Here is a 24,465-nt window from a genome sequence, read left to right as displayed (position 1 = left end):
TTTAAATTCCGATATAATGAACCTTGCCATTGGAAATCTTTTCTGAATACTTCTTTCCCACATTCATCTGCTGTATATTTGGGATTTGGGTACAAAAAAATTTGTCTGGAAAGTAAATCATCTGCCAAAACAAAACAACATTCTTGGGCTTTTCCTTGTGGATACGGACTTCAAAATTAGGAACTGGGAAAAAGTGGCAGCTTTATTCTTTTCTAAGTCTTTGTCAGGCAAAAAGGATATACATAAGACTGAGAGGAGTGGTGATGAAACCCCAGATTCCACAGCAGCCTCCTATGGAGAAGGACCTTTTCCTGGGTCTCCGAAACCTTCCTGAGACTGGAAGTCTGGCTGTTGCCTGCCCTGTGACCACGGCTCCCAGGGAGGCCCTGATGGAGGAGCCTCCAGCCTCACTTCCCCTCCACGTCAGTCCACCCTGTCCCAAGAGAGCTGGGGAACGGACCTTTGGGTACTCTCCCCACCAGGGCTCAACTCGCCTTCTCCCAAGGAGGCTCCCTGGTGCCAACCAAGGCTGCTCAGGAGTTAAGGAGTGAACGCCTCCTAGAGAGGAGAATCCTGACGGTCAGGAAAAATCACCTGCAGGTGTTCTGCAAATCACTGCCGGGAACAAGATGCAATTTCTCTGTGACTCCATCTGCGTCCTCTGCACATTTCTCTTTACCCTACTGCCAAGTTCCCTTTTCTACCACTTGGAGGCTTTCTCTAATTTTCTACAAGAACATTAAAAAGTCCTTTTGGGTGTGTCCAGAGCCCTCGATAGTTTAGTTTTTCAAGAAGGTAACTGTGGAGGGGCCTGGGCCACCCTCAGCGGAGCCGTGGCACAGCACCAGGCTCCAGTGTGTGAATGGCGCCCCCTGCAGTTGTGCAATGAGGCACCTCAGCCTTCTAGGAGGACAGCAGACTGCTGAGAGGGTCTATTCCATTAAAATATATATATATATCTAAAAAGAAGAAGTGCAGTTAAAGTCTCCTATTGTCTGTCAGCTCTAACCTCACTTCCCCTCCCCTCAAATTACTCCTTCCCAGCTCTGCACCTCCTAAAACCTACTCCCCTAAATCCAATGCTTTAAAGCAGAGGACTCGTAGAAGAGGGAAAAAAAGGGGTGGGAAAATGACAGGAAAGAAGAAGAGAAAAAAGGTTTAGGAAAAAAAGGGAAGGGATGACAAAGAGGAGGAGAGAAGGAAGAACAGCAGATGGCATCAGAAAGAAAGAGTGGTGTCGGCCGAGGGGCACCCTGGCTTTCCTCTCTCCCCCACATGACCCAGGGTTTCACTGGAAACTCTGGTGAAAGGTTATGGGGATGTACAAATAAAACTCATCTCCTATTAAGAAAGGGTCTTGATTATCCCACAGTGCCACATCTATAAAATAACCACCATGTAACAAAATGACTTTTTGTGTCGAGTCTATTTCCCCGGTCGGTTCTAATATAACAGAGCAAGGGAACAGCTCTAAGTGTGGCAGCGAGAGGTATAAGGGCAGCAAGAGAGGTAAGGCGACCTGTCCTGGAGTAATCAGTGGACTTAATCTGGGCACCAGGTGAAACTTAGGGGTTCTCTGGACTAAAGTCTCCACCTCCAGGAGACCCCAGCACACCATGCCTGAGAGGTGGCCACCCAGCCCCCACTTAACATTGTTGGTGACGGGGAACTCACTACCTCACAAGGCAACTGGATCCATTTCCACACTGCTCAAGTTATTATAAATTTCTTCCTTATATTGTGTGGCCTTGTAATGTCCAATCCCAGAGCCTTAGCTCTGCCCTCTGAGGCCACTCACAATAGGGATAAATGATCATATCCTATGAGAGTCTTTCAAATATTTAAATACAGTAAGCATGTTCTCTATCACTTTTCTTTTTCCTAGAACAGACATGATCGGTTCTGTTTCTGGACCTTTCCATATAATTGGTAATAATTCACAGAAAAGGTTTAAACGACCCGATCAGAGATGGCGGTTTGCTGGTCCTTACCGATTAAGGAAAGCGTTTCCAAAGCGACTAAGTTTTCGAAATGGCTTTTTGGGGTCCACAACCAAAGCATTCCCTGGGGTGCTGCCCTCGGTGTCCCCATACATCACAGCGATGAAGGAATCAGTGGTGGGCTCCGGGCCGATCCTCATGCCCGGGAAGTCTTGCTCCAGTAAGTACCTGGTGGAGGGAAAAGATAAGAAAGCTGAGCATGTCATCACAAAACCAGAGCCAGAAAGCTTTCTGGGATTACCGATGTTTAACAATCATTAAAACTCTAAACATGTAATCCCCAAGAAAGGGAGAACGATTGGCATTTTACTCTTTTGCAAATAAAGAATCATAAAAGCTTTAAATCCATGGATCTAGTTTTTTCCCAGTGTAAGAAGCCTGGAGGAGGGAACGCCCTTCCAGTTTCTGAATGGGATGCTGCCCAATTCGTGAATTGCTCAATACCCACCACCACCACCCCCCACCTTAAAAAAAAAAACCTGGTGGAAGAGGTCAGATTTTTTGCAGACCTACTGGGCCTTCTGAGAGATCTTTGCTCGTGTGGAGATTCTCGTTCTCAGTTCCAGTGGAGCCACAGGCGCCACCCCAAGAGAAGCGCACCAGCCAACTCCTATGCATCCTGGAGGACCCTGCTCAGGCTCACCTCCTTCAGGGAAGCTTCCCCTGACCCGTCTCTCCAGCATGCTGCAGACACCTCCTCCAAGCTCCCAGGGCACCGTGTGCCTGTGGCCATCACATTGTACTCATCTGTTCTGTGGCCCTTGTAAGCAAGTGCTGTGTCTTATGCCCAGATGTATATCCTCAGCACCCAGTGCTGTGCCTGCCACAGAGGGCACTCAGTGGATAGTCACTGAAACAATGAACCATTTTCCCTGTTGCTGCCAACGAGTGCCAGCACATCCTCCCTTGTGCATCACACAGCTCCCTTGGGTGCCTGGAGGTCATGGCCACGGAAGATATCGCCAAAGAACTCAGCAGCAATGGAGGCTGCTATGGGAGGTGGGGGTGAAGGAGGGTACAGATTAGATAATACCAATGTCAGTCCTTACCATGCCTTTCTGCAAATCGGAAAAATGTGCCCCTTCCTTTGGGTGGACACAGCACTGCACCAGGGCTCACAGCTTGGCAAGCAGGACTCTAGGTGGGTTTTACCCCCACAGGCCCCTTACCCCAGTACCCTCATATGGTGCATAACCTCAAGACTGTACGTGATGGCCCAGGCAAATATCATTCAGGGCTCTTATTCAGGGGCTCAGGAGACCCCGTTGATATGCTGTGAAGCACAGGACAGGCTTAATAACATGGTTGGGGTACAGTAAGGGAACCAGAGGTAGAGCGATGGGGAACGTCTGCTTTGGGTGGGAAATGGGTGAGTCTGAACGAAGCTGTCTCCAGCACTTAAGTTGAAGGCAATATTTCATTTCCATGTTGTAAGAACACACTTACATGTATTTATGCATACTTGGAATTGGGGGACAGAAAAGGGGGTGCACAGACCCCTCCTTCCTTTGCAACCAAGGGGAACATGAAGAAGAGAGTATTTTGAAATACATTTCACTCACTACCAGGCACAGGAAGAAACTCAACACCTTCAGAGAACACTTGACAATGACTTCACATGAGCAGGACAGGGGCTGGAAAAGAACCCTTGTTTGAGGTGATTAGGGCAGGGCTGTGTCCCAACTCTGCCAGGGAGGTGATCCTTCATCCTAGTGAAGGAGCTCAAGGGAAGAAACCTGCACAGCTTTCTCTTGCTGCCCATTCCTGCAGCTAACATTCCATTTGGTTGTGAACTATTTCTTTGTGTCTAAAAAGTTCTGACCAAATTTAAGCCCAGAATCCCTAACTCTATCTCTGGGGAGAGAGGTAAAGAGCTGAACAACTGAAGGGCAAACACAATTTTACCATCTTTATAAGAATGAGAAATTAAGCCACCCTTTGGATCTGGTTTGTCTCTGCAATAAATTTAAGAAGGGGGGGGGGATTGTTTAGCAATCTTAGCATGCAAACCATATTCTCATTCTTCAATTGATTTCATTGCTAGGTTTAATGTCATCCAAAGTTTCTACACATTTGTGAGGTTGTGGAGCCCCAGAATAGACAAAGCATTTCAAAAATTCCCTAAATTTAGAGTAAACAGAAAAAAATCCGATTATACCACACAGGATCTACAGAGTGCTTGTTATATGCCTGGCATGGAACAAAGCCTGAAGTGGGTGCTAATATTATCCCCATTTTACAGGTGGGAAAATGGAGGCATGAGAGAGGCTAAGCAACTTGCCCAAGGTCACACAGTAAGTGTTCGAGTGGAAACTGGAATGCTGGCCGTCTGCCTCCAGAACTTCTGCTGTCTCCAGATTTCTTTAAACCTGGCCTCAAGCCAGTGGTTTGTTCAGAGATGAGAAACACAAAGGGAGTTTAAGGCTCTCACCTCAGGGTATATAAGGCACAAGGACCCCCGTTTCCTCTAACGTGAGGGAAAAGAGCTCTCCAAACTGCCATCCTGCTCGCCCTCGGGCTGCCGGAACGACAAGGGCCAGCTCTCCGAATTCCCCCTGGAGAAAAGCTGGGGAGAGGAGGTGCTATTGTTTCAAAATGGGTTCAACTTTAATTTCTTAAAATTTTCAAAACTTTTCCCATCCAAACCTTAGTGCACTTAATAGCCTAATAAAAAAGTTTAGGAGCAGAAATGTTTCATGGTTATAAATTCCTATGAAAATCTTTACAAACCTTAGAAATAGTGATAAAAGCTATTATAAGAACATCTTATATTTTAAACTTCTGCACTTAGAGAGTATATATAGTGTGTGGATTTCACATACACATAGGAATGTGGATTTAGGTTTTACAGATCCTTTGGGATTTCAAGTCTGAAGTCCTCCAAGCAGCAAAGCCACAATTCAAAGCTAGGTCGGACCCCCTCAAGGCCAGTTTGATTCCTACTCCCGGTGGCCTGGATGAGGCTACACCAGGAGGCCCGAGGGAGAGCTGAGGAAGGGGAGATGGTTGGAGGAAAGGGGCTGGGGCTCCGGAGAACAGTGTCACCAGGATCCCACAGCACACAGCTCCTGGCTCACAAAAGAGTGAGGTCCAAGTGTGGGTTTGAACTTTGACAGACACCCTCCCAGGGAATCAATGTGAACAGCACTGCTGGCTTCCCAGGATGGCCTACAAAAGGCCACAGACACCAAGAAAACAGACGAACCAGACCAGAACCACACACCTTCTGGTGCCAGGTTCCACCTTGGGTGTCTCCTTACCCAGGGCCCCTTCTCAGCACCCGCCCCAGGCCTGGGCACAGGGAGAGGCCTTCCAGGTTCCTAGGGAGCTGCAAATGGGCCTGGGGCTCGCTGGGCAGAGGGTGTTAAGCGGTGAGTCCCCAGACGGAGCAATAACTACAGAAAACATGCATTTAAGTCAGATGATCACCGCCAGGGATGGTGCCTAAGTTACTTTCTAATTCATTTATGTAAAAGCACAGCAAAACCCCACTTATTATGCAAGAACTAAAGGATTTTAATAAAAAACCTAAATTATACAATTCTGTTTCAAAAAGGGTAGGTGTTTCCTACTTTCAAGTTCAGGCTATAACAGAAGCTAGACTTTCCTAAGTAGCAACCCTGCCAGACAGAACAAATCATTATTTTTCAAGTAAGCTGCAAATGTGAACCAGTTTGAAGTAGAAGGTGCCCCCTGAACAGTTACCTTGGTAAATCATTCAATCTCAGCCCTGAGCCCAGAGAAAGAATTAGCAATCAACTGCTGGATTATTATATTATATATCCTACTTCCATTATTCATTTGCTTAACAATATTTTCTCCCATAGAGAATAAAAAGGCAAAAATCAGGGTTCATCTCATTATCAAAGTAATACCAATTAAAGATATTATATATCAGCAAATTTTTAAAACTCATAAATACTCAATGCTGGTGAGGATACAGTGAAATAAATACCCTCATATATGTTGATGGGAGAATAAATTAGTATAATCTCACTAAAAAGCAATTTGAAGCTTTGTATCAAAAGTCTTTAAAATGAGAGTAATTATACTATTGGAAATCTATCCCTTGGAAAAATCCTAGGCACACAAAAAAGATTTATGCCCGAAGATGTCCATCGCAGCATTATCTCTAACAGAGAAAAAAAAAGAAAAAAAAAAATTGGAAAAAAATGAAGTTCCATTTTATGTAGCTCTTATCCTCCTCTACCATAATACAACATTTACTTATGGATTATTTTTATCATTTATGTCTTATCTTCCCCTGCTAGAGTGCAAGCCCTGTGAAGGCAGGGTTTTTTGTCCATTCTGGTTCCTAAGGCTTCCTAAGTGCCTGTAACAATCCCTGGCACATGGTTGGTATTCAATAAATATTTGTTGAAATAATGAATGCAAAAGTAAGCAGTAACATAGGCCTTTGTACTGCCTTCCACTATGCCAAGGTCATTCCCATCTCAAGGTTGCTTGGAAGGCCGTTCCCCCAGATCTCTTCAAGTTAAATGGCACTCCCTTAGAGAGGACTTTCCTTGAGCACCCTGACAAAGTCACCTCTCCAGTCTGTCTGTCCTCTCTCTCTCATTACTCTTATCAGTATCTGAAATTATCTCATGCTGCTATTTGCATGTGTATTGACCCAGGATGTTAAAAGGTCCTTGAGAAAAGGGCCCTTGTCTGTTTACTACCACAGCCCCAGCATCTAACCAGCAGTGTCTGGCACACACACAGCAGGTGCTGAACAAGTATCCACGGACTGATGTGGACTGACGGACATCCTCTGCTCCCAGCCCTCCACCCAGGCAGCCATCAAGCTTCTCCCTCCCCCAGCGTCTCTGCCGCCTCCTCACCATCCTTGTTCAGGCTCTGTCAGTCCACGCTTCCCAGCCACCTCCGGGGTTCCCTCTTCCCCTGCCCTGCCCTTGCACCGTCATCAGATTCTCTTTCTAAAGCACCACTTTAATCAAGTCCTTTCCCTTCCCACAAGCCTTCACAGAACTCCCTAATCCTCCCCAAATAACTTGCATTCGGGTCCCTCTACCAGCCACCTCCTTCTATCTTGTAAACTGGGCTCCCGTCCCTCCTGCCCTTAATCACGTATCATCTTCTCTCCCTGATTAGACTCTTCCAGGCCTGAAGTCCTGCCTTTGTCTGCCCTCACATCATTTCCTCAGTCTGGTGGGGGTCATGCCCCATGATTTTACCTCTCCTACTCACTCTTTAAGTCATCTCCTTCATGCGCGTCCTCCCTGACCACCTCCCCCCTTGCCACTCCATGTCTTTGTGGCATGTCTCACTTAACATCTACTATCAACAGTATTTGTGGGCCTGTTTCCTTTCTCCTGATGGGTTGTCATTTCTTGGAGCGTCTGGTCAGACTCAGAACCTTAGAGCCCCAAATTCTTTTTAGGAATCATTTGATTCAACCCCTTATCATTACAAGTAAATGAACATTAGTGACTTGTTGCCAGTCAAACTCACTAGTGGCCGTGATGGACTCGGAACCTGAAGCCCCTCCCCACTGGCCCGTGACTTTTGCTATCAACCAGACTAAGCCCCAGAAACCGTGGGAACCACACAGCCCCTAGTTCATTGTTACTTTAAGGAAGGATCTGCCAAGTACATGAGTTACCACGTGACACATGCTCTACAGATTGCCCTAAAGAGTTTTCACACTGGGGGACTGCTAAAACTCAGATACCTTTCTGTTACACTGCTGGCTAGGCAGGTGCATTTCAAAGCTGTGAGGGAACAAAGAACAATCAAGAAAGTGTCTGACATGAAAAAGTGAAGATGAAGTGATAAGGTTAAAAACCAGCAACCTTGGAAGGAGGAGTTGGAGCAGATCCTGAAGTGTGGACCGAGCAACCACAGGTCCTCATGGACAAGATGGATCAATTATGCTAAACTTTTTTTTTTTTTTTTTTTTGACACCTCAGAGGCTTTCCCAAAGTTACAAGTTTCAGGGACTCTGTGATGTTAACTGCAGTAACCCGAATTCAAAGGAACAAGAGGCCACAGGAAGACTACCATCGTGATTCAGAGCTGATTAGCCCACTCCACAGCATCCTGTGCGTTAAAGATGTGATTTTTGTCCTTGGCTCCACCTTGCTCCCCTCTTCCTGTGTTCTCAGAAAGGGCTGCCTATCCTGGCGGTGATTGTTCCAAGATTCTCAAGCCAAGCCACCAACATAAAGAGGTACAGACTTCTGAATTCCTAACAGCTGGGCGAAAGGGGTAGTGGGGGGGACGGGAGACTTGATGGTTCAGCTCCTTGCGTGGCTCCTGGGCACCCTGGGACACAGAGCTCAACAAGCTGCTGTGGGGCAAGGGTTTATGTGGACAGTGGCTTTTTCCTTTCATTGCTTAGACTAGAAAAAAAATTTTTTTCTCAAGCTTCATAGAAAAAATGTCATTTGTGATGAAGGGAAGGAAAAAATCTCAAGACAACATCAAGTCCCTCAATGTACCCAGGCATCGTCTTCTCAAAAATGGACTTAAGAATGACCAAAAAACAAACAACTACAAAAGGGACAGCATTCACTGGTAGACCATTCAATGATCGTCATCCAATATTCCAGTGACAATCTTTGCATTCATCTATGCCTTTGATCTGGGTTTAGATTGTTACACCTGAGCTTTGAATATTGGAAAAACACTTAAATTTTTATTACTACACCTAACATTTGAGGACTTGATATGTGCTACAAAGTCTTTACATGAAATATGTCATTTCTCCCTTCATAAGTACCTTATGAAGTAGCTACTATTTTTATCCCCATTTTACAGATGAGGAAACTGAGGCTCAAATAGTTTAAGTGGTTCATCTGTGGTTACACAGCTAATAAGTAGTGAAATTAGAATTTGAACCTAGGCTTTCTTACTAGATTGCTGACAACACTTCCTGCCCTAAGTCACAGTACAGGGAACTGAGTCAGGCTCCAATGAGGGCAAGCACAGAATGCATTCTGTGAATTATAACAAATATATAAATGTAAAAGACTTTTGGGTAGGTATTCAATAAATATGCACTCTAAAAAACAATATGGCTTTGGAGTGCTTATGACAAAATCTAGAGAAATGGGTTATGATGACATGGGATTTAAAAAAACATATTTGTGCATACGTTGGCTTCTGGGCATAGCATTTGAGGGTATAATTCATTGCTTTGACTTGAAACATTTATTTAAGTGCTTGACACTAACCTCAAAAGTCATCTTTATTCCTCCGAGTATTATTAAGGTTTTACCATGTAGATGTGAAAGAAATATAATGTACAACCTTTTGTGTTCAGTGAAGAAGCTGTTTTATTTCCTTATTTTTAAATCAGGGTTATGAGTTTAGACATATTTTAATTTACAATAAGCACTGGAAATTTTCACATAATATTTTTTTATTGCTAATACTTGATCTACTATTTCACTAGGAGAGGGGCTGAAAAGAAAGGGTTAGTCCTTCAACTCTGATTTACCTTGAATCCGGAAATACTGTTTTCAAAGCAGTTTCCTTTGTTTAATCTAACCTCATGTTGAATACCAAGAAATGGAAGTGGGAGACGAAGATAACTTTTATTATTGCAAGTCTTATAAAATGGTTCAGAATATATAAGTGTTCCTACTACCACCGTCACTATTAGATGCCACCCAATAACAGGTTATTCTGAAACCATGCTTACAAATTACAATGCATTTCTCACACCCATTTTGTCGCTTCATCCTCACTGTCATTGGAGTAGGTATTACTATCTCTATCTTAATAGAGGAGAAAACTGTGTTTCCAACAAGTTAAGTAGCTTGCACAAGACCGCATAAGTACAAGGTAATAACCACTCATAACATTTTGATATAGTTCCATCATTTTTCTGTGAATATAACTTTTTAAATAAAATTTGGGTCAAAGTGCTTAAACATTTTGCATCCAGATATTTCACTGTTTGTTTTTCTTCATGTCAATAAAAATTTGTTGACAACATGATTTTTTAATGGCCACATAATACTCTAAGGTGAATCTCTATCAATTCAGTTAACCATTTCCTGACTGTTGGTCATTTAAATAACTTCCCATTTCTTTCTAAACAAATAATGCTGAGATAAACATCCCTGATCATATCTCTCATCTACTTTAAAAATTTAACTTTGAGTTACTGAAAAACTAAATCAGGCCTATCTTCGTTTGCATCTTAAAACTTAATGTCTTCCTTAGGTATGAAATCTCAATTCCATTTTCATTTTTATTTTTCCCTTAGTTAATCATTTATGTATTCCCACAGGGACTGCTTGTTCAGATAACATCATCTTTGAAAATGTTCTACCTAGAAAGGGAAAAGGACATCCACCTGTTGGACCAAGAAACTAGAATTTCCTGGGTGAAGCCTTTTTGCATCTCTATTTTTCCAGTTATGAATGAAATTTATACTACTTGGGGCAGAGATGTACTTAAAGCACACTGCTGTCAAACCGACTGCCAGTCCCTGTGGCTTCCCCATTCTACCTTCCATGCCATTACGGGAGGGTAGAAGAAACGGAAATGAAGAAAAGGAAAGAGAGGAAAAAGGGAGGGGAAGTTTACTGGAATCAAAGGCAACATGCTTCCCTATTTCTTATATTCTGTTAGTTCAGTCATTCATTCACTCATGTAATGAATATTTATTGAGTGTTTTCTATGTTATGTCTTGCAATTTACAAATCTGACAACAGACTTCAGGGAGCACTATAAATCTTCATTTATACAGAACACAGCATTTCCCAAAGTTATTTGACCATGGAACTCTAGCAAATTCCAACTAGACAATATAAAGGAAAAAAATCTGATTCACAAAAACAACAGTATAAAATACCAAAAAACAACATTAACAAGTGCTCTATAAGACGTTTGTAAGGAAATCAACCACCTTTCTGAGAAACAGCAACAGAAGGCCTGAGTAGAAAACAATGCTGAGTTTCTGCTTGGGAAGAGCAATTACAAAGAAGTAATTTAGGGAATATAATGCAGTTCTAATACAAATGGATCCCTGTGAGATTTTCTTTGAAGAATCTAACATAGTAATTTTAAAGTTCCTCTGAAAGAATAACGGGAAATGATGATTGGCAGTATTTGGAAAATAAAGAGTAATCAGCTCATAAGGGTCAGGCGCACCATTTACTGAGAGTGTTTCAATGGGACTATACTTAAGACAGTGTGGTGCTGGTATAAGAATCTATAAACAGAACAGAACAGTAGAGAAGGGCCCCAACAGATCCCAATATTTAATAACAGCATAAGGGGTCTCATGTGACAGCAGGAAAAGGCAGGACAATTCAATAACCAGTATTAAAAATCACCAAAAAACTAATACCTTCAAGACAGATTTTATTTCCAAATGGATTACAAAATTAATCCTATTTAAAGAAAATATGGGTGGATATTTACTGAACCTTATGATCAACAAGGATTTTCTAAGCATAAAAGTAATAAAAAAGATCATTGAAAACTGTTAGATTTATTCACAAATATTAAACACATCTGCATGCCAAAAATTATCGAACAAAAATTAAAAGGCAAACAACAAACTGGAAAAATACTTTTAATAACTACTTTTGATAAAGGATTGATACCCTTTATCGAGAAAAATATTTTAAAATCTTTAAGAAAAAGACTGATACTTCAAACAAAAATTGGTCAAAGCTCACAGATGATTCACAAAGAAATTCAGTTGATGACTACATGTTTTATGAGTTGAACCTCATAAAACATGTGAATAAAAGAAAATTAAAAGAAAATTTTTTCTACCAGTTTTTATAAATAGTAAAATACTAATCCTCATATTTCTGGAAGAAGTCTAATTTGGAACAACTTTTCTAAAATGGAGTATGGGCATGTTATGTGTGTGTGCGTGCGTATTCAAAAGCCTGAACACTGATGGCAGTTATTATTCATGTTCAGGCCGCTATCTTAAGGAAAAAAACTAGAAATACAAAGATTTATGTCCAAAAATGTTCGCTGCAACATTAAGCATAACAGTGTAAGATTAGAAATAACCTACACGTTCTTAGCTAAACAATAGAATATAATGCAGTCATTGAAATTACTTTTGAAGACTATTTAATGACATGAGAAAATGTTCATCATAGCACATCAAGTGAAAAAGTAATTTATTAAACTGTAGTTATCATATAATCCCCAGTTTTATAAGCATGACGTCCGTGTCTTCATCTAAGTCATTGCTGAAAATGTGTACTCATGGAGCTGGGACCACACACTGGAAGGGCCCCCAAAATTAGCTTCCTCTTCTGGGTTGAGTTTGACCCTCTTTAGGCCTGATAGTTTCAACTATTACAATCCCATTAACTGAACCTTAATCTATCAATGGTTCCCAAATATTCCCTGAGGGGAAGACGCATAAGAATCAGAGTCATTTTGAGAGATAGTGTATAAAACAGAAACAAAAACAGATGTTTGAGCCTCTCCCACAGAGGTTCTGATTCAGGTCTGGGTGGGCCCCTGGAATGGCGTCTGTCCCCAAAGGTCTCCAGGTGATTCTGACGCATAGGCAGATTTAGGAACCATGGCTTTCTAGTTCACAATGTCTCAAGGTTTTGAAAATTATATCAAATGCTTTTCTAGGTGTGAGTTAAGGAAGAGAATGTTCTGAATAAAAATATATATACACATATGTTTGGCCACCTGCTGCTCCTGATCCTGTGGCACGGGTGGCCCTTGGTCAGGTAGATGATGTGGTCAGAGGACAAGCAGCAGGCCTGGCGGCAGTGTCTCACTGCACTGACTGCCAACACCAACCCGCCTTGGAGCCATCCCCGACCCTCATGCCATGTCCTGCCTCCTTGTGGTCTTCCCAGCCCTCAACTGCTCACTCTCCACCGGCTCCTTTTCTTTGACTTTTAACTTTGCTGAGGTCATACTCATCTGCTGCCTGAGCCGAGCGCTCCTCCCTTGGATGCCCAGTTCCTGAGGGCTTTTCCTATCTGATGCTTCCCTCCCACTCACATTCCTCCGTCCACTGCCACCAGGCTTCCATCACCATCACCTCCTGCACGGGCTCTGGCCAAGGTCACCCTGGCCTGATTGCTAATCCACTGGTTCTGTTTCAATCCTTTTCCCAGAAGCGTCTGCCACCCTGTCTCTTGCCCTGGATTCTGTGGGTCATCTGGTGTTTCACCTGTCTAGAAGGCATTTCCTCTTTTTTGGATAATAGCATCCTGAGGAACAATCCTTCTCACTCTTAGTCCACATGGTTTGGGGAGCTGACCACCCCAATCCAGGTGTGGGCAAGTGCCCCCAAGCCTAGATAATCACCGATCTCATTCCCCTGGCTCTAGGACTAGTTCAGGGATGGGCATATGACCAAATAGTAATCCTCATCCTTCTGGCGGGAGGCAAATTTGGAATCACTTTCCTGAAAGTTATGAAATCAAACCTAAGACATTTGCTTAAACTGTTGGGGAAGGGGCTCTCTTTCTTTCTCACTGGGTTTGCTGAACTAGCAGAATGGCCTGGAACTGGAGATGGCTGCCTGCCCCACAAGAAGAAGGCAGCAGAACAGAAAGACTGAGTACTGCTGATGTCACTTGGGGACCTCAGACCACACCTGAGGCCAGCACGTCCTGGTATGGTAAGTTTAGTTGGATTTTTACTTTTAATCAAAAGAGCCTTGAGAGAGCTCTGGGCCGCCATTCTCCTCTGGCTTTCCTCCACCTCTCGGGTCACTTTTCCTCACGTCTCCACAAGCTCCTTTTCCACCAGCTTTCCCTCAAATGTGGGCATTCCTGAGAGTTCTGTCCTAGGCCTTCTATTCTCCAGACCTTGGCTACCAAATGCTGATACCCCCAAACCAATAAAACAGCCCAGAGCTCCTGCTGAATTCTAGACCCATACATCCAAGCTCTTCATGGGCAGCTCCACCTGGGTGTCCACTTAAACACAACAGGTTTACATTCAAACTCATAATTAGGTCCCCCCTTCCTCTTCTTGTGTCCCCATCTCAATGAATGGCTCTACCACACACCCAGCTATCCAAGAAACATGGGCCTCATCCTAGATCCTTGAGCTCCCCGTCCCCCCACTCCCCAGTACCCTGTGGCCTACTAATTCCAGCTCATTCTTCAAGGTCACATCCTCAGGCAGGATTTTTCTCCACCTCCAAGCCTGAATGAGGGGTCCCTCTTATACCCCCAAAACACTCTGTGCTTCTAATGCCAGAGCCCTGTTGAATCCTTTCCAATTTCCCACGAAATCTGTGATTGCAGGGTCCAACCCTACAATAAATATTATCTGAATAAATGAACACTAGGGCCTGTAAGTGTGACCTTACACTATATACGGTAATTAAAGCCTATTTTCTCCTTGTAAAGATCAGATACGTCACTATTTCAGAGATCTGCCAAAGATACGCTGTTTGGCAAGAAGACTGATTTTCAGGGGCTCCGCCACCTAAATGAGTGTGAGAACCACCACATTTGGCCCATGACATTTCCCTAATGGGTTTTTTTGTTTTAAGTAAAATATCAGTTGCGTTTGGCAGAGCATGTCATGGGCAAGCCAGGCTGTCTCCGGGTGAGTGTGCCTTAACTTCCCCTCTCTTCAGTAAGGGAGACTACAGCCTTACCAAGGGAATGAAGCAGGGCTCTGTTTCTATCTGGAATCCATTTCCCATCTCTCACTCCCTTTTTTGGAAAATTGAGGACATTTGCCTGCTTCCCATTTGCTGGTTTTCATGTTCTTCATAATGTCTTACAAATCATCAAACAGGTGTTTGAGCACAACTGCAAGCTCTTCTTATACTGTCCACCTGCCTCCCTCCCATCCACCCACCCAGATATTTCCCAAGATGTTCCCTAATGCCACCCCTCATCGGAGCCCCTCACCCTCTGGGTTTTAATCCCCTCTCAAACATGCCTGGGCTCCCTTCCACCATCTCTGGATCATTTCCTTTGAGAAAAAAGGAGGAAGTAAATTAGGAGCTGAGTAGTTCTGCTTTCTGTTAATATTACAGCAAGAGCCCCAGGGAACAGTGGGCCTATCACTTCCTGATTCTTTGTCTTGCTTTAATCCTACCTAAAAAGACTTTCTTATTGCCTGAGGCATGTCTGCCCCCTCAACCCCTTAAACTCCAGTTTCTTGACCCCTTCTTCTCATATTAAACTCTATATTTAAATGATAATATTTAGAGTTTTCAAATGCAATCACTTTATCAAGCATTTTGTAAGAAAACATTTATCATACCTTGATTTTACCAGCTTAATTTGAGTGTTACAAAGAATGAGCATGTTTATACATTGACAAGAATACATAAGGTGGAAAAACACATAGGGGTTGTGTGGTGACTATTTGTACTCCCTTTTCCCTTAAGTTTAACTCTTCAGTTCCTTTTGCCCTTGTATTCTTTTAACTTATTTCCACTTCTTTCTTCCTTTCTGGCATCCATTTTTTAAAATTCAGTTTTATTGAGATATAGTCACATGGCATACAATCATCCATGGTGTACAATCAACTGTTCACAGTACCATCATATAGTTGTGTATTCATCACCCCAATCTATTTTTGAACATTTTCCTTACACCAGAAAGAATCAGAATAAGAATAAAAAATAAAAATAAAAAAGAATACCCAAATCATCTCCCCCATCCCACCCTATTTTTCATTTAGTTTTTATCCCCATTTATCTACTCATCCATCCATACACTGGATAAAGGGAGTGTGATCCATAAGGTTTTCACGATCACACTGTCACCCCTTGTAAGCTACATTGTTATACAATTGTCTTCAAGAGTCAAGGCTACTGGGTTGGAGTTTGGTAGTTTCAGGTATTTACTTCTAGCTATTCTAATACATTAAAATCCAAAAAGTGTTATCTATATAGTGTGTAAGAATGTCCATCAGAGTGACCTCTTGACTCCATTTGAAATCTCTCAGCTGCTGAAGCTTTATTTTGTTTCATTTTGCATTCCCCTTTTGGTCAAGAAGATGTTCTCAATCCCATGATGCCGGGTCCAAATTCAACCCCGGGAGTCATATCCTGAGTTGCCAGCGAGATTTACACCCCTGGGGGTCAGGTCCCACGTAGCAGGGAGGGCAGTGAGAGCACCTGTCTGGCATTCATTTTTATTTCAAACTATTGCACGCAGATGCAGAACTTTCTTGATAAGCATTAATTGCAGAATTATGGAAATTAATTAAATAAATCTTAGGACGCTTAGCATTGGAAGACTGAAATGTTTTATTTTCATTGAGATATAATTCATATATCATAAAATTCACCCTTTCAAAGTTGTACAATTCAGTGGTTTTTAGTATATTCACAAAGTTGTGGAACCAACACCACCACCTAATTTCAGAACATTTTCATCATCCTCAAAAAGAAATCTTGTATCCACTAGCAGCCACTCTCCATTCCTTTTGCATGTGGAGATCCAGTTGCTTCCCCGCTACAGAACTGTCTTGGCACAGTGGTCAAAAATCAATTGACCATAAATGCATAGGTTTTCTTCTGGACTCCATTCATCAATATATCTATCCTTATGCGAGTGACATGCTGTCTTGTTTACTATAGCTTTGTAGAAAGTTGTGAATCAGGAAGCACAGGTCTTCCAATTTTGTTCTTTTTCAAGACTGTTTTGGCTGTTCTGGGTCCTTTGCATTTCCATACTAATTTTAGGATTAGTTTGTCAATTTCTGCAAAAAAGGCAGGCTGACGGATTTTAATAGGAATTGTGTTGAATTTGTAGATTTTTAATTTCGGGAGAATTGCAGTCTTAATATTGTCTTCTGAACCATTAACCATTTTACTATTTATGGTGGCTTGGAGCTATGTACCCCAGAAAAAAACATGTTCTTACACTTAATCCATCCCTCTAGGTGTGAATCCTTATAAATAGGACCTTTTGATGAGGTTACTTTAGTTAAGGAGTGGCCTAGCTGAATCAGAATAGGTCTTAATCCTATTGTTGAAGACCTTATAAGGAAGGTCACAGACAGACAGAGAGAAAGCCAGAGGGTACAGCCAGAGGCTGAAAGTTAATGGAACCCGGAAGAGAAGGGAGAGGCCAGGAGAGGCTGGTATTTGCATTGCGGTGTGACAGAAAAGCCAAGGACTTGGATCCAGTAGCCAGCTCCAGTATGCCACAACCTTCCGGGAGAAAGCATCACCTTGATGATGCCTTGATTACAGACTTCTCCTAGCCTCAAAACGATGAGCCAAAAAATTCCTGTTGTTTAAGTCAACCTACTACATGCTATTTGTTTTGGAAGCTAGGAAACTAAAGCAGTATTCGTTTAGGTCCTCTTTAATTTCTTTCAACAATATTTTATAGTTTTCAGTGTACAAATTTTGTATTTCATTAAATTTATTCTTAAGTATTTTATTTATTTTTGACCTTATTATAAATGGAATTCTTTCCCTACTTTCATTTTGGATTGTCTATGGCTGATGCATAGAAATACAACTGATTTTTGGATATTGATCTTGTATTCTGCAAACTTGTTAAACTTGGGATTAGCTCTCACAGTTTTTGCATATGTGGATTCCTTAGGATTTTCTCTATATAAGATCACGTCATCTATGAATAGAGATCGCTTTCCTTCTTTCTTTCCAATTTGGATGCCTTTTATTTCCTTTTCTTGCATAACTGCGTTGGCCTCTGCCCTTTTAAAATTTCCATGGTTTCTTGAGTAACTTCCCTCTTTTTTCCTCATTAGAATAAATTTTCTGGGGGAAGGGAACAGAGCATAGGTGGAAGTGGAGCTCTTAAAATTCAGAAGTGACGACTGTGTGGTTTGATGTGATTAATCTCACATTCCTCCCAGGGGAAACGTTTTCCTGCACAGCACGTGAGCCAAGGGATTTTCTGAGGGGAATCTCTGAAATCTGCAGTCCTTAGGTTTTGGACACAAGCTTGGCTGAGTCCAGCACTCTGTCTTCCTTGGCTGTTACAGAGTCTAGGATGACATACCCGTTTCCCCCAGTGCCCATCTCTTCTTCTCTGGCCAATTCTTCACTGCTGGTCAGTGGGAAAGCAGTCAATAGTTCCTTCCACTGAAACTTTCATCTTCTAAGAAATAAGACTGTCATTGAAGCAACAGGCTTATCAGATGTATTGCACATTTGCTTTTAACCAAAAGAGACTTTTGCCAAATATCTCCATTATATCTGAAGTCTCCTGGGGCTATTTTATGGTTTGTGTGAGGAAAGAGTCGACCCATCCTCTACCCATCCTCCTACTGCCCATCCTCTTCCTTGCTCTTGGGCCTCTGATGGTGCTCTTCAGGTTCTTCATCCACCCTACCTAGGAAATCTTTTCATTAGATCAAGGCACAAACTTAATTGTCTCAATACTGATTAATGCCGTGGCCCACAAATGAGTGGGGCTCCTGAGATCAAGCCAAATTCTTCCCAGCCATGGGACAAAAGGCGAGAAAGGTAAGGATTCATTAAAGGTGTGGAATGACACCAAAGTCTTGCTGAGCTGCTTTAGAATGGAGAGAGATTTCCCTGCACATCAGCTCAGGCTCTGTGCTACAACTGAGCTCTTTGGAAATGGCAAGAAGCCAGGTAGAGAAGAGTCCATGACTATAGATAGGTGTGTCCCACATCCAAGTATTCTAGTGCTCAACTGCTAGAAGCAAACAACCCAGGCCTCCGACCAGCCACAGATCAAAAATAGCCATGGATACAGGCAGGATTCAGGACGGTGAACACCTTGGGCCAAACCCTTTGCTCACCAGTTCCAATGCAGGAGTCTCCAAGACACCTGTCCTTTCGTTTGGGGCTTTCCTTTCAGGAGCTAAGTCTCTTCCTTCTAGCTCCACTCTGAAACTAAACTCAGGTCTCCTGTGGCTGAACCAAACTTCCTGTCCAGCCTGATTGTCTTCTAATTTCACAGGTCCACCTTGGGTCCACAGCCTAACAACAAGGCCACTCAGGCCAGGAAAGGGCTCAATGACAAGTGGCTTCCTGATATGACTCCTCCCCCACCCTGGGGTTGTACAAGGTCCCAGTGCCTATGGAGGAGTGGCTGGTTTAGATGGAGTCAAATCTTACAACCCTTCTTAGAACTATGCTTAGCTATTCACAAAGCTTTCCCCAAATAATGAAACAGAAGTGTGAGAAATACTTAAATAGTGAACTGAAAAAAGAAAAAAAAAAAGAACATCAATTAATGTGTCTGTGAAATGGGTTTTCCTGCCTCAGGCTTGCTTATTATCCAGGCTATGGGAGCTGAAAGATGGTTACCTCATCTCCAGATTGGCACAGCATCAAGCAGGAGCTCCCTAATTACACATGGACACAGTAAGGCCCTCGTGGCAAAGACAAACAGGAGGAACCACCTAGGGCACTTGGAACATGCCACCATTAATGTCTGAGATATTGTCATTACAACAATGCCACACTCTATAGCTACATATTTAAAAAAAAACAATCTAACTCATACTCTTGTGCCTCTTGGTCATGATACCTTATTATCCAAAGTACTTAAAAACTGGTGAGTATTACTGAGACCTTAAACATACTGTTTGTCATCTTTTAAGGTGCCGGATACTGTAATATTTTTATGGTTCATTTTTAGTGTCTAAGGTGACATATTTACCATTTTCAGCTTATTAATAATCACCAAATAAAGCAATTTTTAGGTTATCTTCCTCAGTCTTCTCTTCTTTCATATTCAAATTATTGTCTAGAACTATATTTCAGTACAGTGTATTTGCTTTGCCAAATTCATTCATAGTGTATTTGCAGGCCTGTATTTATCATATTTCCAGAAGTGACAACTGCTCTATTTGTAGGAGCTATTTAGGTCATTGGAGTAGAGAAAAAGAGGTTGCTACTTAATAGAAATGGCATGTATCCAAATATAGATGCAGTTTTCTCAAACACCTGTTGAACATCAATGATGGAAAAGATCATTACAATTTCCAAAACCCAGGACCAAAACCTTAAATGATCAGTAACTTTGTTTCAACTGACACAGGAATATAATCCAGGAAAACAAGTCTCCTGACAAAAGAGTCTCAACAGGCTGGCAGCTTTAGAAAGATAATAGCTTCTTTAAAAAGCAATCTGCTTCAATGTAAATTCTTTCCCATTAAGTCACTTTGGAGGAAGCTATTTGATTTGAACCATAGGGCATACATGTTGTTTGCTTTGGGAGACACAGCAAACATGACAAATACGTTCAGTTTGTCGAGAATGAGCGAGGAGGGAACTACCCACCCAAGAAATGGAAACTAACGAAGAGTAATATGACACTCCCCCTTCGTTCCACTGGGCGCAGGCTGGTCCCGCAGCTACGCCCAGCTAACTTCCTATAGCCGGGTAATGGCGAGGCTGTGCAAAAGCAGACTGAAGGCGGCCTCTCGATCCCCTCCCCCGCAATGTGGTGGAGGCTGGCATGCAAGGACTTCGAGGGAAGGGCGCACGGGTAATACTCTCTACTGTTGCCATTCATTCATCCGTTCCCCCATTCATTCATTCATTCGTTCGATATTTACTTACCATGGAGGAGTTCAACTCTCCAATTACAGCCCATTAGAATAACCGCACTTCCAGCCACAGACCTCACTCCCTAATCAAGATGTTTATTATAGCCTCGCTCTGCCTCCCTTCCCCGGATCCCCAGGCCAGGGTGTCAAGATAAAGCCCGTCAGAAAAGCGCCTCTCCGACTGGAGGAAGGAGGGCTCCGAGTACGCAGGGAAGAGGCTCCAGGGACCCTCCTGCCCAACGTGGGGAGAGTAGCCAGGACAGGGGCCACAGCGCCGGCTCCGCGCTGGAAGGGGGAACCTGCGATCGCGCAGATGCTGGAGGGGGAAGCCGCGGCGAGGAGGTGCCGCGAAGGGGAAAGAGGACGCAGCAGGAAGCCCGAGGGCGGCGGGAGGCTGGTGACAACACGCGCACACGTGGGGAGGACCCGCCCCGGGTGGTGGTGGTGGGGAGCAGGGGTCCAGGCCCGGGGTGAGGAGTAGGCGGGGCCGCTTACCTGATGAAGGTGGTCTTGCCCGTGCTGTACTGGCCCACCAGCAGGATCATGGGCTTGTTGTCGAAGTCGGCGTCCTCCAGCGCGGGCGAGTGGAACTCGTGGAAGCGGTACGCCTCCTCCAGCGGCAGCACCTTGCGCAGGTAGAGCGAGCGCAGGCCGCCCGTCACCGTCTGCACCGCGTCCGCGCCGCCCGTGCGCTCGCGCCCGCCGGCCTGCCGCCCCATCCAGCTGAACATCCTGCCGTCCGCCCGTCAGTCCGTTCGCGCCCACCCTTCGCTGTGTCCGCCCAGCTCTCGTAACCCGCACCCGCCTCGACCCACCCGGGCTTGCACTGAGCTGTCCCAGCAGCGCTGGCCGCAGCCCGAGCCGGACTCCGCCTCGCTCTGCCGCAGCCAATCTCAGCCCGCTACGTCACGGGCGTGCATTCACTATTCAAAAGAGCTCTCTGAGATCCTTCCTCATTGGGCCTCTGCCCGCGGCGGGGTGGAGGCGTCAGCCAATGGGGAGGAGGTTCTTAATGAATTATTGATGACGGAGTGCGCCTGAAGAACAGGGTAAGGAGAGGATGTCTCCTGGACCCAGTGGCGCAGATCCCACACCCGGGGGACACCCTTCTGCTCGCCGAAGCCCCACCTCCGGCCAGGCGGTGTCGGCTTCCGGGCACATCTGAGCTGGCAAGAACGAGCCTCCGGAGGCTGCTTGTTCTCCCGGATCGTTCTCTCGTCCCAAACCTGCGGACGCACTCGGGACCAAGAGTTCAGAAAGTTGACAGGCAAGTTCTTCCTTCCCATAGGCAGGTTGTTATTACCCGCATTTTACTAGACTCACGGACATCGTTGACAAAATCAGAAGGAGGAGGAAGGAAGCGGACTCCATTCTGCTTGGGTAGATGTTTCTCACAAATCTCCACGCAGCTTCCACTAAATTCGGGATCAATTCTTAGCCTTTCCCCCTTAGTTTTCTTTATTTGTATGTGAAATTGAAGATTTAGTCACCATCTCCGTTATCACATTATCCTCATTGTTACAACCTGATTTCCACATATTGACACACAAGAGTTATTGTCACTTCCTTCGAGTGCTGTTTTCCAGGTTAAAAGGGCACTTATCTAAATTGAGATTGGGAAAAATGATCAGCCATAACCTTTAGTGTCCTAGGTTAGAGTTTTAGAATACTTCTCAATTGATTTCAAGCATTTTGCAAAGTATGATCCACGGGGGCCACCGGCATAAAAATAATGCTAGATGCTTGCTAAAATGCAGATTCTTGGTCCTCAACCCAGACCGGGTTAAAATATTGAGGAGAAGTGGAGCTCAACAAATGCCCCAGGTGATTGTGATGTACCCTCGGTTTGGGGAAATATGATGTACTGCAGTACTTCTCAAAACTTGATAAAAATACAGGTTCTGATTCAATAGGTCTCTGTGAGCCCTAAGACTCTGCATTTCCAACAAGCTCCCGGTTTTGCCAGCGCTGCTCCTCTGTGGACCACACTCTGAGTAACAAGTTGTGGTAGAAAGAGACCAGGACTTGGCATCAAATGAACCGGGTTCAAATCCTGCTATGTAATGCAATGTTACCGCTCTGCCTCAGTTTCCTCATTTATAAAATGGGAACTCCTTCAGCGTTGTTGTAGATTATTTAGAGGAAGATGTATGTAACTAGGGAAGTGACAAAAGACAAGAGAAATTGAAGTTGCTGATCTCTCATGTCAAATTAAAACAAAGGTTGAAATATAAAAAGAAAATGAAACCAAAGAACTACTACCAGAAGATACAGGTAAAATTTTATAAAATTTTGGGTGGGAAAATCCTTTCTAATCAACACCAAAGAGAGAAATTATGAAAGAAAAGGTTGCTAGATTTGACAACAACAACAAAAATAGAAGCTTCATGTTAAAAAAAAATTATAAAAATCAAACCCATGAATGAAGATAAAAGGAAAAAGACAAACTGGGGAAAATATTGACAGACATATATGTTAGATATATATATCAAGGTTATTAGACCATTAAAATCTATTATAAGATTATTTAGATAGAAATAATGTTAGAAAAATGAGCAGAAGACATAGGCAACTAATAAAGAAATACAATTGGCCGATAAACATTAAACAATGATTATATCAATTAATAAACAACTTTAAAATAAATAGCTAACATTAAGAATGGCAGAATTTTATTTTCTCAGATAATACCTATGTTGACAAGAGTATAGAAAAATGTACCTTTTCATACACTGCTGGAGCCCATGCTTATCAAAAGTCTTGAAAATGCATGTGCAAGACTTCTGCTTCTGCAACATAATAATAATGAAACAACTGAATGTTTCCCCCTTAAGATCAGATGTCTGCTCTTATTACTTCTATTTAACATTGTACTAGAGGTTCTAGCCAATACAGTAAGATATGAAAAAGAAAAGGTATCCAGATTAGATAGGAACAAGTAAAACTGTCTTTATTTTCAGAAACCGTGACCATATAAGTAGAAAATTCTATGGAATATACAAAAAAAAAAAAAAAAGCTACTAGAACTAGCAAGTGAATTTATAAGGTTGTTGGATACAAGATCAATATAGAACAATAACTACATTTCTATATATGACAATCAGACATTGAAATAAAAAATCAATACCATTTGCCATAGCATCAAAGCTATGAAATACTTATGGATAAAGTCCTAAATAAATGGAGCATTATACTGTGTTCATGGATCAGAAGGCTCAATATTGTTAAGATGTCAATTTTCCTCAAATGGCTATAGATTCAACACAATCTCAGTAAAAATCCCAGAAGACTTTTATCCAGAAGATGTTTATTTTTGAAGAAATTGACAAGCTGATTATAAAATTCACATGTAGGTGCAAAAGACCTGGAGTAGCCAAAACAACTTTGAAAAATAATAAAGTTGGAGGATTTATGCTACCTAATTTCAAGACTTGTTATAAAGCCACAGAAATCAAGACAGTGTGGTTTTGGTGTAACATATACAAATATGTCAATTGAAAAAATACGAGTCCAGAAATAGACATGCACATATATAGTCAATTGATTTTTGACAAAGTGCAAAGGACTCAGTGGATAAAGGATGTCTTTTCAACAAATTGTGCCATAACAATTAAATATCTATGTGTACAAATATGAACTTTGATCTATATCTTGCACCATATGCAAAAATTTACTCAGAATGGATTATACACCTAAATGTGAAACTTAAAAATATAAAACTTCTAGAAGAAAACATAGGAAAAAATCTTTGTACCCTTGGGTTAGGGAGAAATTTCTTAGATGTCACCAAAAGCATGATTCATAAATGAAAAAAATTGATAAATTAGATTTCATCAAAATTTATAAGTCTGCTCTTAGAGATATACTGTTATCCACAGACTGGGAGAATATATTTGCAAATCACTTATCTGATAAAGGACTTGTATCCAGAATATTTAAAGACCACTCAAAACTCAATATACTGGGAACTGAAAATGGCTGAGGCTTTTTCCACTGAGCC

The 24,465-nt window shown here is 42.7% G+C and overlaps 1 protein-coding gene across 1 annotated transcript in view; it reads right to left on the bottom strand.

The window, feature by feature from the left end:
• EHD4 (EH domain containing 4) overlaps positions 1–21,277 on the bottom strand; it is a 79,356-nt gene extending 58,079 nt beyond the window's left edge. The window contains exons 1-2 of the mRNA XM_037834235.1: positions 20,961–21,277; positions 1,992–2,168 (exon numbers count right to left, since the gene is read on the bottom strand). Of these exons, the coding sequence (XP_037690163.1) occupies positions 1,992–2,168; positions 20,961–21,196 (413 nt within the window). The 5' untranslated portion in view covers positions 21,197–21,277. The remainder of the gene's footprint in view (positions 1–1,991; positions 2,169–20,960) is intronic.
• Positions 21,278–24,465: the final 3,188 nt, after the last annotated feature.

The sequence above is a fragment of the Choloepus didactylus genome, chromosome 4, assembly GCF_015220235.1.
Source record: "Choloepus didactylus isolate mChoDid1 chromosome 4, mChoDid1.pri, whole genome shotgun sequence".
In the NCBI taxonomy this organism is placed as follows: domain Eukaryota; kingdom Metazoa; phylum Chordata; class Mammalia; order Pilosa; family Megalonychidae; genus Choloepus; species Choloepus didactylus.
This window is presented reverse-complemented; position numbering and strand designations above follow the sequence as displayed.